This window comes from Fundulus heteroclitus, chromosome 24 (genome assembly GCF_011125445.2).
Source record: "Fundulus heteroclitus isolate FHET01 chromosome 24, MU-UCD_Fhet_4.1, whole genome shotgun sequence".
In the NCBI taxonomy this organism is placed as follows: Eukaryota; Metazoa; Chordata; class Actinopteri; order Cyprinodontiformes; family Fundulidae; genus Fundulus; species Fundulus heteroclitus.
This window is the reverse complement of record NC_046384.1, coordinates 10,502,382-10,519,794: the sequence shown is the minus strand read 5'-3', so window position 1 is coordinate 10,519,794 and position 17,413 is coordinate 10,502,382. Positions and strand designations below refer to the sequence as shown.

Here is a 17,413-nt window from a genome sequence, read left to right as displayed (position 1 = left end):
CTGTGTTCTTCCTCTTTAACCATCTTTCTCTTTCTTCCTCATGTACTGCCTTCTTGTGTCCTGGTTTGGATCTTATTTCCTCCCTTATTTCCATTTTTTACCTTTTCTTCCTCTTACTCTTCCAATTTCTTCATTGTGTCCCTCTCCTGCTATCCTTGTCCTTCTCCCTTTGTTCCTCTTTTCTTCATCCTTCCTCGTCCTTCCCTTCCTTAGACTTGTCACTCTTTTCTTTCTTTATTCCTTGTCTCCTTCCATTGTTCCTTGTATCTTTTTCTCCTTTGTGTCAGTACTATTTTCTTCCATCCTTGCTTGTGTTCATCAAATGCTTCCTTGCTTTTTTCAGTGCTTTTTTCTCGATTATTTATGTCCTGTGTTTCTTTACGTGTGTCTTCCTCCTCCTGACTACCTGTGAGTGGGAGTGTTCCAGGTTCAAAGCCTGTCCAGAGTAGACATATCTCCTCTGAATTACTAAATTTTATACTTTAAAATAGCTGTAAAGGACTAAGAACTAAGGAAATTTCTGTGTAAAAAATGTTTCTGTAAAGAATGTGCAGAAATCTGTAGAAAATGAGTTAATTTGGGGCGCGGGGTAGAGCATGCGACTCATGTTCAGAGGCCATAGTCAATACGACTGTTCTGGGTTCCATTCCCAGTCTGTGGACCTTTGCCACATACCTTGGCCCTCTCAACCCCATTTCCTGTCAGCCTACTGTCAAGTAAAGGCCACTTGTCCATTTTAATGCACTTACAAACAGTTATGGTGTAAGCCACAAAGGTAGACAACAAAATTAGCTTTTTTCATTGTGCTTTATCCAATAATATGAATGGAAAGTTGAGTGGAAGAAAAACATGCAATGGGAAAAATTGCACAAGTAACTGTGATATACGGCCTTCAGTGCATTTAAGGAAAAGTCTTTCAGGAGCTTGGTGACTGCACCTAAAGTTATCCTCCATGAGAACCACGCAGGCGTGTCCAGGGCAAGGACGAAGAACTCGCATTTCTTGTGATAAGCCACTCCTGACCCACTGACACCTGGAGTATCTCACCCGGGTTATCAGAAACCTTCTAATTCTTGAATTTATCTTAATTTTTCTGACTTCAGATTTAAAAAAACGTTCTTCCAAAGTCAGGACGTCCACTGTTAGACCCTTTAAGATACATGTGGGGAGTTGTTTTTGTTCCGCCTGTTCATATAACATGTTTAAAACTTACTCTAATTTTAATACTGACTTTTTTGTGACGTTTTTAAAAGTTAAAAAAAAATTAAATCGTCGTTTTTGTCTACTGGACATTTTATTTTTATAACGGAGGCAAAGCTCATGAGAAGTCCTCAAGATGTGGACCAAAGTACGAGGACAGAGTGCGCGACGACTAAAAAGTAAACAGGTGGCGCGGACAAGTGCGCCGCCATGTTTTCCCAAACCCAGCATCGAAAAAACATCTCCTCTCCGATTGGCCGAGGCCGTCCAAACAGACGCCCCCGCCGCAGCCAATCAGGATGCAGCTTTCCTTGCGTCCTCTCGGTGTTCCACACGTGCGCGTTCTGCCTGCCAACCCCCCCCCCCAAAAAAACCGCCGTTGCTCCCGGAAGCGCCTCATTCCGGTTGTGGTGTCCTCGGCTTACATCTCGGTGCGAAGCCAAGTTTTCCGTGGCTACATCTGAACCTCCAGGTGAGTGGACGCGAAGCGGGGAGAGGGAGCTTCAGCTGCGGGGATGCAGCAGCCATACGGGGGGGTGGAGGATTTGAAGGTGTCGGCCCGGTGAAAGCGGCTGTGAAGGACGGCGAGCTGATGCAATATCCCTGCGTAGTCCCAGGTTTCTGCCGGGGGTTGGGATGCGAGCCTTTTATCTAACTCTAACTGGATGATGGTACGCTCGCTTGAGCTTTTATGTTCTATATATTTGATATAAATTTATCGAAAGTGTACAATGTCGCTTTTAAAAAAAGGTAAATGTGTGTTTAGAAGGAGAATAACGAAGAAAATGCGAAATATCATGGCTGCGTGGCTTTGTTTTGCCTCATTTGCGTACACCTTACCTTTTAAAACATACTTTGAATCATAAAATCTTTTTTATGTTCCCTTTTATATATTCCTTTTTATAAAATCTTAAATAATAATACGTTTTAATATTCCTTTATGCTGACACGGACATAACCCCATCCAGCAAGTCAGATCCTTTTTTTAAATGCTTAAAAAACTGCTTTTAGTGGATCAGACTGTTACAGAATCTCACTCTAGATCCATTTTCTGCAAGATGCACGATTGCATTGCGGATTCAAGCAAATAAGGGCATTTCAATTTGCTTTGCCGGCAATGCATTTGTTTCTCTTAAACTAAAGTTTAGGTTTTTAAAGCGAGCCTTCCTGCTGAGTGGATGGATGGATGGAAACCTGCTCCTGTTAAATCAAGACAACAGATCAGGTCTTACTGAGGTGGAAATACACCGTGGAAGGCTGTTAAATCTCTCAGACTAACAGATCCTCTGGTAATATTTATGGTTAATAACTTTAAATACGTTTATTGGTTTGTTTTGGTAGGGATCAGGTTTGTCTTGTGGGGTTCAAACACACAGGTACAGAAGTTTTAAAAAGTCGTAGGTTCAAATCCCCTAAAGTCTCCCCTCCTGTGTCTTCTAGTCCTTTTTTTTTAAAAAAAATGAGACTCCAGTTGCAGTCTCAGCGTTAAGGATCAGATCATTAAAAAAAATTAATATTCTGCACCTGAAGACTGATTTCAAGTTTCTTCTGTAGATCCGAATTGCAATAAATATATATTACTTTTATTATGGCTTAATAGCAGCAGGGGGAATAATTGTTGCTAAGATTTCTTTTAATTTGATCGTGTTTTTTATAAAAAAAAAAAAGGGAGACGATTGTTTTATTTAATTTTGTTTGGACACTTTTTGTAAATATGTATATTTTTTTTAATTAAACAAAACGTTTTCTCCTTTTTTTTTATTTTAAAGCTAGCCATACAGTTAGTTAGTTGTTTTGGGGTAAATCCTGTCAAATCAGCCTTCTTTTTTTTACGAATCCCCTAACGGAGCGGAGAACCGAGCAAAGGTGGTTAAATAATCTGATTAAACGCAGTCTGAGGGATTTCTCATTAAATGGGGTTTAATGTCGGCCGGACTGAGCAGGTGACCATTTGGCTTCGGTTCTGCTGGGTGAATGGGTTTCTCTGTGGTTAATCCTGTGGCCCCGGGCCCTGCCACCCCCCCCCCCCACCCCACCCCACCGGGGTCACAGGGGGATCGAGTTGCCTTGTTGAACCCTGTTAAGGTCCACATGCCGCTAGCCACATTTACCACGGCGGGTGTAGCTGCTTGTAACTTTAATTAGCAGCGGCGGGGACACCAGAGAGGAGTCCCCACGTGCGACCACAGCGGCTTTCACTCCTGCAGAAAGGCACCAGAGTAGCTCTGTGGTTTGCGTTGGGAAGGTCAGCCCTCGTTTCTTCTGCCGTGGGATTCGGGTCGAGCGTTTGTCTGCCTGCACGGCTGTTTGCTTTGCAGGACGTGTCCAGTTAGGTGTGTGAACATCATCTGAACCCACGGCGGAGTCAAACGGGGGCCTCAGCCCTGACATCTGGCCTCTGGTGCGTCCTGAGTTAGTGCCGGCTCATCTACATGTGGGCCCCATACGGGTTTTACTCTGTAGGCTTGATTAATATGAGCCATTTAGGTAAAACAGGTTGGGTGCTGAATAGGGCTGAACAGTTTTGGAAAATAATCTAATTGCAATTTTTTTTTCTTAATATTGCGATTTAATGCGATTTTTTTTTTTTTTTTTTTTTTTTTTTTTTTTTTTTTTTCAGTTTAATTTATCATGTCTTTTTAAACATATACAAACAACAAATCAATTAGTTTCCTCGCTGTGCAGATTAGTTGCTAAAAGACCCACAGCATCTAAACTCAGAGTAGAAATGATTGCGTTCTGCCTACAATATATTTCAACCAAAATTGCAATTTGGACTTTTCTCTGCGTTAACCACAAGCAACAAAAATGGCCTCTAAATAAAGATGTTTTTAAACAAGGACTATTCAAAACAAGAACTTTTAATGTTTCTATTAATCAGAATATAGTTCAAGAGAACAGCTTTTAGTTGATTTGGACATCAATCCTTGTTGGACATAAAGTGCAACCAACAAACAAGTCTATGTATTAAACTGATTGACCAGAACTTAATGCTATGTATGATTATATAAACTCTAAAACAAGTAATAAAATTAGATTATCTCACTGCTGCAACTGTCTTCCCTTCCATGTGGAGGCAAACCCACTTTAAACATTTTACCAACACCTAATGGACGTGTCTAATTCCCTAATTGTTACATAGCCAAAAATTGCAGACTCTGCGATTTGGAAATTGCGTTTTTTTTAAATCACGATTAGATTGAAAATGCGATTAATTGTTCAGCCCTAGTGCTGAACACTAATTTCTACAGCCCGTATGGGTCCCACCTTTCGCCCTAAGCGGCGTTGTTTTGCATCAACAGAGCCGACGTGCAACCAGAGGTCAACAACATGACCGACGGTGAACTACACACTCAGGATATCAGCGTTAAGATAGTGTTTAACCATCAGTTGCGTAACTCTGCCATTTACAGCGTCATTAGCCAAAACGAGCCGAGTCATCGTTTCCAGGTTCAGATTAAAGAAACAAAGAGGGGGGTTATAAAAGTGGAGGTTTGTTCATGTGTCAGATCCACTGTTTATTAACCTGGATTGTTAGGTTTTGTCTTTTCCCTGGAAAGCGTGACGGTTATTAAGTCGAGAAACGTTCTTTCTGTTTGGTGAGTGATGCAATATTAGCTGAAGCCACGTCAGCCTCTGCCCTGGTTCTGGTTTCTCATCCGGCGCCTATCAAGGCCGACGGCTTCTGATACCGACTGTGTTTCCTTTTTAGGACTAAAAGGACGAATACGCGTGAGTAGATGTGGAGAATAAGTCACCGTCAATATAAATAACAGTGTAGCTTTATTAAATAATGTTAAACAGGACAGTTCCGATATTTCAACACAGGCTATGATGACAGCATCTGTCACTGAGTCACGTTCGTGTAGTTTTAGGTTTTATTTAACAGCAGATCTTTCTAAGCTGTTATATTAGAGGAGTTTTAGATAATATCTGTACAGGCATCTGTTGGGGGGCCTACCTGGCAATCTTCCTGGGGCTTTTATTCTCTTTATATCTATCATAATTATGTCGTATCGACCGAAATCAAGGGATTTATCATCCTTATAAGGACGGCAGGGTCCTGCTCTTTATTTTTCATGCGGCCATGACTCAGCATAAATAAGAGGAAGTTGAGGAGTGTGTTTCAGTGCAGGTGTGTACACATCAGTGGCAGGTCTGGGTTTGTCAGGCACTTTCCTTTCTATGAGAACCACTTTTTTACGTTTGGTGAGCTTTAAAAGAGGCTTAGAGGGATTTAAATGAAACAAAAAGTAAAAACTGGTTTCTGTCTCAGTGCAGCTTTAAGTTTAGTCTCGAGAAGAATGAAAGTGTAGGAAAGCAAATGTTTAGAGCCCTCCCAGCAGGAACCGTTGCATAACTTCCTGTGTCCCTCCAGGTTAAGCGATGCCGTCTCTCCCCTCGTCCAAAGAGGCCGCCGTCAAAGGCCCCGTGTGCCCCCACGCCAAGCTCCTGGGCCACGCCAACGGAGACGCCAAGCTGCACGAGGGCAGGGCCGCGTCGGAGGGCCGGGACGACCCCAGCAGGACCATCCAGATGGCCCCCAAGAACCCGGCCGTGGACAGGAAGTGGATCCGGCCCGACCTGCCCAGCCGCTGCACCTGGAGCCTGGAGGCCTCGAAGGCCGACTCCCCTCACACACACGTCTCCAGGTGAGGAGCCGCGCCGGCGAGACAGGCCCCTACATGCGTTTTCTCACCTGTTATATCAGCTTCACATCTGTTTCTCCCCCCCCACACACAGCTCCGCCTCCCCCACCATCCTGCCAAACATCCTGCACAGGATCGGCGACACTCCCATGGTGCGGCTCAACAAGATCCCCAAAGCGTTCGGGATCAAATGCGAGATACGTGAGTCACTCGTCGCTCAGGTTGGGACACGTCCGCCATGAGACGCAGCTGGTCTGACGTACCCCCCCCCCCCCCCCCCCCCCCTCCTCGGTTCTTGTTCTGCTGTGTCTCCAGTGGCCAAGTGTGAGTTCTTCAACGCCGGAGGCAGCGTGAAGGACCGGATCAGCCTGCGGATGATAGAAGACGCCGAGAGGGCGGGGATCCTGAAGCCTGGGGATACGATCATAGAGCCCACCTCGGGGAACACGGGTAACTGCCTCTGGGTTTATAAGACGTGTGGACGGTGTGTAAAGTGGGTCAGAGCGCTGGTAAGAACCGTCCCCCCCCCCCTGTGTCCTCAGGGATCGGCCTGGCCCTGGCGGCGGCTGTGAAAGGATACCGCTGCATCATCGTCATGCCGGAGAAGATGAGCATGGAGAAGGTGAGTTCTCTCTGTGAAGCGTCCCTGTTCTCCTTAGAATACAGTTCTGTAAAGTTAAAATTATTTTAAAATGTCTGTTTTATAATGCTGGTCGGAGTTTCTACACGACTAAGCCCTTTAAAGTGTTTCCCACACTGCAAAAACAGAACTAAAAATAAGCAAAATTTTCTTGAAATTAGTGTATTTGTCAATGCCAATGGGAGGAGTAATTTTTACCCCTAAAATAAGATAATTAGATATAATGCACTTGAAATAAGTTGATGGAGATGAGTTGTTCTTATTTTAAGTGCAAACATCTTATTCCATTGGCAGATTATCTTATTAAAATGTACAAATACACTCATTTCAAGAAAATGTTGCTTATTTTTAGTTTAGTTTAGTCTGTTTTTGCAGTGCAGGTGTGGACTGGTAGGAAATGTGCATCCTTGTCTAGAAGTAGTGTCCTTCCTTAGTATTTCTTTCCTTTCTTTATTCCCATTTTATGACCTTTCCTGCTTTTTTGCATCCTTCCATCCTACATTTTCGCCTTCTATGTAAACTTTCCTCCTTTGCTGCTTTACTTCGTTCATTTTGACCTTCCTGCTTCTCTTTCATCATTATTTCTTTCCTCACTTCCTAAGTTCTGTCCTCTCCTCTCTTCCTCCCTATCTTGTGTCCTTACTTTTTAACATCTCCATCCTACTTTCCCTCTTTTCCTCTTTACAGTCGTTATCCTTCCTCGCTAAATTTCTTTGTCCTTCCTTGCTTCCTACGTCGTTTCCTTCTGTGCACCTTCTTTGTGTTTATTTCTTGCTCTTCGTTCCTCTTTATCTCTTTTTCTTGCCATTTATTTCTTCATGTCCTTTTTTTTGTCTTCAATATAATCAGGATTTTTGTTCTCTAATCTTAAAATGGATGAAAGGGACAGAGAACGCTGGTAGTCTGGTAAAGTCTAGATGTGCGGTGATACCACTGAGCTATATAATACACTGGAGTGCTGATTTTGCCAAAAAACTGAAGTCACTGGCCGCCATCTTGCTACTCCCTACTCTAACAGAATTCCATAGGATTTGATTGCAACAACAAGCAGTTTTCTGGCTGTGTGAAAACGTTTCACAGGTAATTCTACAGTCAGTGGATGTACTAACACTATCAACTACTAGGAAATTAGGTGCTGAAATATTTTACATATATATATATATATATATATATATATATATATATATATAGATATAGATATAGATATAGATATATATATATATATATATATATATATATATATATATATATATATATATATATATATATATATATATATATATATATATATATAGATATATATATATATATATAGATATAGATATTTAAATAAATAAAATGCAAAATATTTCAGCACATGACTTTCTCAATACTTGATATTTTTAGAACATAACATAAAAGTAAATGGCATTTGACATTTTAAAAGTTTTAAGCCCCCCCTGAACATGAGAAAATCCTCGTTATTCGATGCTGTAGCGCACATATTCCCTAGTTACTGGAGGAAAATAGGGAGTACCAATATGGCGGCTGGTGGCTTCAAAGCAACTCGTTCTAACAGCGGGCGATTAGCACTCCAGTGTATAATATAGCTCAGTGGGTGATACGTGTTCGCTGTAGTTTTATAGCTGGTTGCACTTCCCCGGCCGGCCACCAGGTGGCCCCAGAGCGCTGAAAGCTTCTTCCTTCTCTCTCCAGGTGGACGTGCTCAGAGCGCTCGGAGCCGAGATCGTCCGGACTCCCACCAGCGCCCGCTTCGACTCCCCGGAGTCTCACGTGGGCGTGGCCTGGCGCCTGAAGAACGAGATCCCCGACTCGCACATCCTGGACCAGTACCGTAACCCCAGCAACCCGCTGGCCCACTACGACACCACGGCGGAGGAGATCCTGGAGCAGTGCGACGGTACGCGGGGCCTTACGCCGTCGCTGTCTGGTTGATTTCTCGCGGCGTCGGGATCTCTGAACGCGGTTTCTGCCCGTTGGCTCCTGACAGGGAAGGTGGACATGCTGGTGGCGGGAGCAGGAACCGGAGGGACCATTACGGGCGTCGCTCGCAAACTGAAGGAGAGATGCCCAAACATCCGGGTAAGCTCACTTCTGACGTCCACTGGAAGACTAGCAGATCGGTGTCTCCTTCCCTCCTTTCCCCCTCGCATCCTTCCTGTCAGGATAAATAGAAAACCTGGAAATATTTCCAGGTTTTAAATCTCCTTCTGTGTTTCGTGTTCTGAATTTTTAACCTTGTTTTCTTATTTATTTTTTTATTTTTTTGTCTTACCGATCTTTGACTTTCCTTCTTCCTCCCTTCCTACTGAACTTCCATCTCTACTTCCGTCCTTCCATCTTTCCTTGAGTCCTTTTTAAATCCTCTCTTGTTCTTCCTTTGTTTCCTTCCCTGTTTCCTTCGTTTTATTATTCTTTGTGTCCTGAGGAATTCTGTTTGTCTTCCTTGTCCCATCTCTCTCTGTCCTCCTTTGCTCCATTCCTCTTTCTTTATTCCATGTGTCCTTCTCTCATTCATGTCTCCTTACTACATTTTCTTTCCTTTTTCTCTTCATTCCCTCCTTCACACCCGTGTCCTTCCCTCTTCCTTTCCTTTAATTCCATATGTCCTTACTTTTTCTTGTCCTACCCTCTTTTCTCCCTCTTTCTTTTCTGTGTATCCTGTCATCTTCTATCTATCTATCTATCTATGTATCTATCTATATATGTATCTATCTATCTATCTATCTATCTATCTATCTATCTATCTATCTATCTATCTATCTATGTATCTATCTATGTATCTATCTATGTATCTATCTATGTATCTATCTATCTATCTATCTATGTATCTATCTATCTATCTATCTATCTATGTATCTATCTATCTATCTATCTATCTATCTATCTATGTATCTATCTATCTATCTATGTATCTATCTATCTATCTATGTATCTATCTATCTATCTATGTATCTATCTATATATGTATCTATCTATGTATCTATCTATCTATGTATCTATCTATCTATGTATCTATCTATATATGTATCTATCTATGTATCTATCTATCTATGTATCTATCTATGTATGTATCTATCTATCTATCTATGTATCTATCTATCTATGTATCTATCTATCTATCTATGTATCTATCTATCTATCTATGTATCTATCTATCTATCTATCTATCTATCTATCTATCTATCTATATATGTATCTATCTATATATGTATCTATCTATCTATCTATCTATCTATCTATCTATATATGTATCTATCTATATATGTATCTATCTATCTATGTATCTATCTATGTATCTATCTATCTATGTATCTATATATGTATCTATATATCTATCTATATATCTATCTATCTATCTATCTATCTATATATATATCTATCTATCTATCTATCTATCTATATATGTATCTATCTATATATGTATCTATCTATCTATCTATCTATGTATCTATCTATCTATGTATCTATCTATCTATGTATCTATCTATCTATGTATCTATCTATCTATGTATCTATCTATCTATCTATCTATCTATCTATCTATGTATCTATCTATGTATCTATCTATCTATCTATGTATCTATCTATCTATGTATCTATCTATCTATGTATCTATCTATCTATGTATCTATCTATCTATGTATCTATCTATCTATGTATCTATCTATATATCTATCTATCTATCTATATATGTATCTATCTATATATGTATCTATCTATATATGTATCTATCTATATATGTATCTATCTATCTATGTATCTATCTATCTATCTATCTATCTATCTATCTATCTATCTATGTATCTATCTATCTATGTATCTATCTATATATGTATCTATCTATGTATGTATCTATCTATGTATGTATCTATCTATGTATGTATCTTATCTATGTATCTATCTATGTATCTATGTATCTATCTATCTATGTATCTATGTATGTATCTATGTATCTAGCTATATCTATCTATGTATCTATCTATCCATCCATCCCTTCTTTTCTCTTCCACTCCCTTTGCCCTTCTGTCTCTCCTTCTTGTCTTTTTTTTATTTTATTTTTTTTTACCAGGTTCTGTGTTTAAAGACGGCGTTTAACTCTAGAAAAGTCTCGTTTCCATGAACCCTGACCGTACGTCTCCTCTGTCGTTGTGCAGATTATTGGCGTCGACCCGGAGGGCTCCATCCTGGCCGAGCCCGACGAGATCAACAGGACCGATAAGACGCAGTACGAGGTGGAGGGAATCGGGTACGACTTCATCCCCACCGTGCTCGACAGATCCGTGAGTCCTAGCTGCTGTCTTTGTTTTCTCTGAGCGTTTTCCATCAGAGAGGCGTTTTATTTATTGTTTTATTCCTCCCTCCAGGTCGTGGACACGTGGTACAAGTCCAATGACGAAGAGTCCTTCAACATGTCTCGTTTGCTCATCAGGGACGAGGGCCTGCTCTGCGGTAAACGCGCACCTCAAGTTGACGAATGAAAAGTTCACATTTAGTTGAGAAGCCAATGAATTTAAAGGCATACTATGCAACATTTTTCAGTTAATTAATGTGTTCCATACCGTTTTGGATGATTAAATGAGTCATTTCAGGTCGAACAAAGGTTTTCTCGGCCGCCCTGGTGGTCTGTGGGGGAAACACCGCACTTGCAATGGCGTACCGCGAGCGAGCTATTTTTAGAAACGTAACGTCACGATGACGTCACATCACGTGGTACGCAGTAGGGCAAACTTGCATAGTCCGCCGCTGTTTTGCTGTAAAAGAGACGTGCGTTAGCCTAGGTTTTACTCGGTAAACGACTGCTTTTTCCAAATCTAAAACCATGGTTTTTAAACATTGTTGCTATGGAACGTGCAACAGCGACTCGAGGTACGCTGATCGGCCGCATATGAAGGATGTTTTCTTCAAGACTGCCAAGGAGAAATGTATGCACTTGGAACACCGGGGCGGTCGGCCTACACAACAGTTCAACCCGGAAAAAGTTACCAAATTCAAGTACATATGTAGCAAGCATTTTGTCGAAGGAAAGGGCACAACCGAAGAACATCCTGACCCAATTCCAGCGACATCAAGTCAAGGTAAGAGTATTTTGGTGGCCGACATGTTAATAAAGTAGCGCCTGCTACCATGACAGCATATAGGCTATCATGGTAGCAGGCGCTAACATGATACCCTGCTACCAGGATAGCTTACTCAAAAACATTTCAAATGAGACAAACATTAAACATATACCGATCCCTGGACGGTGATTACAAACAAAAAAAACAAAAAAAACGGCCGACGCTGCCATGATCGCCGTGCAGGAAAAAAAAAACAAAGCTTACCGTTCATCAACTCGGCCAGTTTTCCAGTCTTTTTAAGCCCTCGAACCTCAAGCCATCGTTTGAGCTGAAGGTTGGTGTGTTCTTCAACAGTGCGACCAGTAAACCGTGCGCCTGGGACATCGTCTTGGGAAAGTTTAACGGCTATAAAGTCGGTCATATCGCTGTTTCTGTTGCGCGTGTAATAGCTGGTTGCTACGGGCGTTCTCTACCTGTATGTCCTACCTAAGCGGCAAAAGGGGCGTTGCTCTTGAGACGGTGACGTCACGTGCGCGGTACGCCATTGCAAGAGCTCTCGGCCCGCACTCACAGGATCAGAAGTCTCGTGCAAGACAGCGAGAGTCGGTCTTGCTTTACGGCGAGAACTCCATGTGTTTTTGCCCTGCCATTCACTATATGCACGCGCGAAAGCAACAAAGAACCGCGTGTTAACGTCAAATAAACATGAAGCATATCGTTTTATTAATATTATTATTTTTTATAAAATTTTTTTTTTTTTATGTTGGCGAGGCGACAGGAAGCTTGATGTTCATACCTTCACTGTGTTAGTCATTGTTTGTACTGCCGTTTTTTCCACTTTTCGTTGCGTTCGCCTGTCTGCTAAGCTCAAAACAACCGCGCCTGTCTTGACGGAGAAACCAGAACAGCTGAGCATCTTTACGACAGTGCACTTTTACTTTCGCCCTCTGGGGGGAGCCTCGCTGGAAAATCAACCCCGGTTGCATAGTATACCTTTAAAGTCGTGTTTCTCGTTTCCTCCACCAGGGGGCAGCTCCGGGACCGCCATGGCCGCCGCTGTGAAGTTTGCCAAAGAGCTGAAGGAGGGCCAGCGCTGCGTGGTCATCCTGCCGGACTCCATCCGCAACTACATGTGAGGGTTGCTTCTTTTTTTTTTTCGCTCTCGCGGATCAACGCCGGCTTCAACGTTTTCCTTCTGCCCTGCAGGTCCAAGTTCCTGAGCGACAAGTGGATGGTCCAGAAAGGCTTCCTCAGGGAGGAGGACATCATGGTGAAGAAGCCCTGGTAAGCCTTATTAAAATGGGTTTGTCTCCAGAGAGGCACCGCCTCACCTTCGACCTCTGACCTGCTGGAGTATCTCTCTGCCCTGCAAGGTGGTGGAACCTGAAGGTGCAGAGCCTGAACCTGTCGGCCCCTCTCACCGTCCTGCCCACGGTCACCTGCCAGCAGACCATCAAGATCCTGAAGGAGAAGAGCTTCGACCAGGCGCCGGTGGTGGACGACGCGGGGTGAGTGGGAGACGTCCGCTCCTCCTGTCCGGGGAGAAGTCGCTGAGGGAGGAACTGAGCCGTGTGTCCGTCTCTGCAGGGTGATCCTGGGCATGGTGACGCTGGGAAACATGCTGTCGTCCATCCTGGCGGGGAAGATCAAGCTGTCCGATCCTGTCAGCAAAGTGCTCTACAAGCAGTTCAAGCAGGTCGGCCTCAACCCGCCTCGTCCCAATAAGAAACTACATTTCTTATTGGGTCGAGGATTTTAACTATTTATATTTGCTTTTCTGTAGACAGTAATTGTAACAGTATAACTGTTACAATTACTGTAACAAGTGTTTTGCAGTAACTACGTGCAATAATGTGCTGTGTTTATTATTATGTTTATTGTGTTTATTATTATTATTATTATTATTATTATTATTATTATGTTATAAAGGTCACTCATTCCTGCTGCTACCTGATCATAGCCTTATAAGTGTAACTATTAGAGTAACGACTGCAACCATGCACCATAGCTGCAACAATAACTGTAATAACTTATGTGCAATAAGCTATTTAAACAAGGTGCTATAATCCGTGCATTAAGCCTGTGCAATAATCCTGTATAAACTGTGCAATAAGCCTGTGCAATAGTCCTGTATAAACTGTACAATAACATATTTATACATAGGAGTGTACAGAATTGTATATTGTATACAGCTGTATAACTGTATCTAACTGATTCTACTTACCTACTTTGACACCTTCTTCTGACTTTTGACTATTGAGCCGATGGGACAAGTGAATTTCTCCACTGTGAGATCAATAAAGCTTATCTTATCTTATCATTTAATTTAAAGTTCCAGCCGACTTCCTGACACCGATCGGCTGCCAGCGGACAAAAAGCTTCAAAAGTGCTTCCAAACCGTCCTCTATAATCAGGATTTTAACTATTTATATTTGCTTTTCTCAATCGTTTACATGGAATTTGGGTGAAACGTTGTTTAAATTGTAGAAAACTGTAATTTTTTAACTGAACAGGTTTAAACTGCATTTGTTCCTCGATGCTTAAATCCAAGACTTTCCTTCTACTTCACAATGATTCAATACTTTGTGTTGGGCTTTTGCATAATTATGTGCCTAAATCCAATTAATTTAGTGGTTATAGTTTAACTAATGAGGTATATTGGTACATGACTGCTTTTGCAGTGCACTTTAGAGACATTAAAGGCCAGTAGGGAGTCTCCATACTCCTGTGGTGGAGCCCAAACCGATTTCCAACGAGACGTTTACTTCCTCCTTCCACATTAGTTACATAATGTCACCTTTTTTCTTTTTTTTTCTTAAGTCTTGGGTTTCACATTTAAGGCGTACCTGGATGGGAAACCAGAACTGCATGCATGGACCTGTAGATACAGGTGCTGGTCATATAATTAGAATATCATGGAAAAAAACAACTTTCTTTCAGTAATTCCATTCAAAAAGTGAAACTTGTGTATTTATATTCATTTATTACACAAAACTGATTCATTTTAAGTGTTTATTTCTTTTATTTTTAATGATTATAGCTGACAACCAATAAAAACCGTAAAAATATCTCAGAAAATTTTTATATTGTCAAAAGGTCTACTATTGAAGATGGTTGGTGTCAGACTAATCCGCTAATTGACACCTGCTACCTCTCCACTTTATTACATTTATGTTTGTTCTTAAATGATCGCTCGTCTGTTTCTCAACATTTCGTTCCTCTTGTCTTTCTGCACAGATACGGCTGACTGATAATCTGGGAAACTTGTCTCACATCCTGGAGTTTGACCACTTTGCCCTGGTGGTGCACGAACAGATCCAATGTGAGTTTGGCGTAGAAACACTGAGCTGCTCAGTCTAGTCCTCAGACGGTCATATTAGTGATGTGTGCGTGTTCAGTGTCACCCCTGGGCCTGCAGCCGACCTCTGCTGACCCGGGCAGTCTGTCCCATCAGCAGCTGTTGCATCATGGGTGAAACCCAGCGGGTCAGCTGGCTATTGATCCGCGATCAAACTCCAGTAGTTTGTCGGTGGGAATAAAGTTTGGACAACCTTGACTTGTCCTTTTTGGAATCTGCTGGAGATAAGCAAGCATGCTGCTGGTTTTTCTATTAAAAAAAACAGATCTTCACCGTAATATTTCTCTCAACTATTTCACTTTTAAATTTAATGGTTGGTTTGCCATCATTGGTTTTTGAAAGTACCATAATTTCCGGACTATAAGTTGCATCAGTCAAAAAATGCATCAAAGAGGGGGAAAAAAACAATATGTTGCTTTTATTTAGCTGTTTATTTCACACAATCCAAGACTAAAAACTGACATTTAGTCTGGTAAGTAGAATTATTAAATTAAACAGCTGCATCCACAACTGGCATAATAACATGAAACATACCTGGGAGGATGAATGGGATGAATTAGCAACTCCAGCTAACTTACAGCTAATTTAGACCGTTAGCATAGCGGTGCTACGTGCTAAGCTAACAGTACGACACGGATGTTTCAGAGCAACATAAAGTTCATGTTCATCAGTGGAGTTGTAAACCACCCAGACAACAGAGCTGTAAGCTAGCGCTAGCTGCTATTAGCTTCACTGACAGCCCATTAACAGGGTTCTGTTGTGGTCTGGTTCCTTCAAGCTGCACCACAAAACGTTCTGCTGCGTGAATGATACTGAAACAACAAAACTACATACAAACGTGTTCAGTCTTTGTTGTCTTTAAGTTAAGGTTTCACTTAATTTTTAATTGGTACAGGAACAGGATAGTTTTCACAAGCCTAGAGAGCCCTCTTGTGGCAATAGACGGTAATGTGGACGCACCTGAATATAAGTCGTAGGATCGGCCAAACTATGAATCAAAAGTATGAATTATAATCCAAAAATCACAGTAACTAAAATGTTGACCCTAGAGCTCTTTCTGCACATCTCACCCGCTCTCTCCCGCCTCCTGTTCCTCCATCAGACCTGACGAATGGCTCGACCGCGCTGAAGCAGATGGTGTTCGGCGTGGTGACGGCCGTCGACCTGCTCAACTTCGTCACCGGCCGGGAGAGGAGGGAGCGCTCGGTGTCGGAGTCCACCGACGAGATGTAACCAGCCCACTGCACGAAAGATTAAAGGATAAGAGCTGACGAGCTTGGCGAAGGTTTCCCTAAAGATGGCGAAAGGAAAAAAATATTCTTGAAGTTTTGGTTCTTATTCTTAGCTTAGAAGAAATATTCTCTCTTTAGTATCTAATTTTGTTTTAAATAAGCCAAACCTGATGATTCAGCTTTCCGTTTATTTGCAGCTGGTTTTTGTTATTTTGTATACTAAGAGCTGAAAGCAATTCTTTTGAAAGGTTTTAATTACTGGACGGCTTATGTCTTGTCTGTGAGACCTCATCAGAGGCCTTTAGAGCTGTGCTTTAATCATCCTGAATGAAACGTGTGATTGTAAAACTGGTTTTCTGCATGAAGCAGAAAGAAAGGGCCCCGTTGCTCTCAGTCAGAGAAATGGACTTTATTGTATATAGCCAGTCATTGTGAGTTTACTGTACCTTTTCCTACTTTTGTTTCAGCGCAAAGTCTGTCATGTAACTGTAAAGAAGTCTTGACTATTTAATCTTAGACGTGTCTGGGAGGAAATATTTTGTATTGCATTGCTTTTCTTCAATGAACGTGTATGAATAAATAAAGTTTAAGCAAAGTAAAAGTATTCTGTACTCACTGTGGGATGGGTTCTAAACCTGCAAGGTTCCCAGAGCCTTGCATATATATAGCAGCATCACAGTCACTTAACTATATTTAACAGCGATCATGAAGCGCTTTTATATAAGTAAATCCTTTCATGCCTAACTCGCTTAACAGATTTGTCAAACTGGCTTAGTTTGCACTGTAATGATTTATTATTCTGTCATATTCCCTTTAGTTGAAATGAGTCACGTTACTGTAAATGAAGCCTCAAATCATCATTGCACAATAAGCAACTTATCTCATTATGTGACTCATGAAGGACAACTAGTTCATACAAACTTTTGAGTAATACTTTTATTTTTTTAATCTTTCTTTGACGCTTTAATGAAAAACAAAACACTGTAACCCTTGTTCATTGCTTGTTTGTCTTCATTATGTGTACTCTTAGCCGGAGTGGCCAGAAAGAAATCTCACCACAGTAACACGTGGTAACAATAGAGAATCTTTGTTTTGATAAAACAAAGCATCATCGTTTGAAATATCTGAGCCCCATTTGACACGGGTCAAAGAACCACACATGTTCACACACCTAACAGTGGGAAAAAGCCAACAACTGCACCACCATGCAATCCACCACAAGCTACTTAATACAAATTAAAACCAATGGTTAAAAGACAAATCAGTGCTGTAAC

General features: G+C 41.6%; 1 protein-coding gene across 2 annotated transcripts; it reads left to right on the top strand.

Moving 5' to 3' along the window:
- Positions 1-1,525: 1,525 nt before the first annotated feature.
- On the top strand, positions 1,526-16,740 carry LOC105917407 (cystathionine beta-synthase). Of its 2 annotated transcripts, none has more exons than XM_036128099.1 (15): positions 1,526-1,672; positions 5,579-5,852; positions 5,944-6,050; positions 6,165-6,299; positions 6,392-6,471; positions 8,185-8,389; positions 8,480-8,571; positions 10,647-10,772; positions 10,857-10,941; positions 12,576-12,681; positions 12,756-12,833; positions 12,923-13,057; positions 13,137-13,245; positions 14,787-14,871; positions 16,010-16,740. In XM_036128099.1, the coding sequence occupies exons 2-15, from the start codon at positions 5,587-5,589 to the stop codon at positions 16,138-16,140; spliced, it is 1,740 nt and encodes a 579-aa protein (XP_035983992.1). In that variant the 5' UTR covers positions 1,526-1,672; positions 5,579-5,586; the 3' UTR covers positions 16,141-16,740. The 2 variants fall into 2 exon arrangements, with proteins under 2 accessions (XP_035983992.1, XP_035983993.1); XM_036128100.1 differs by lacking the exon at positions 1,526-1,672 and adding an exon at positions 1,718-1,871.
- Positions 16,741-17,413: the final 673 nt, after the last annotated feature.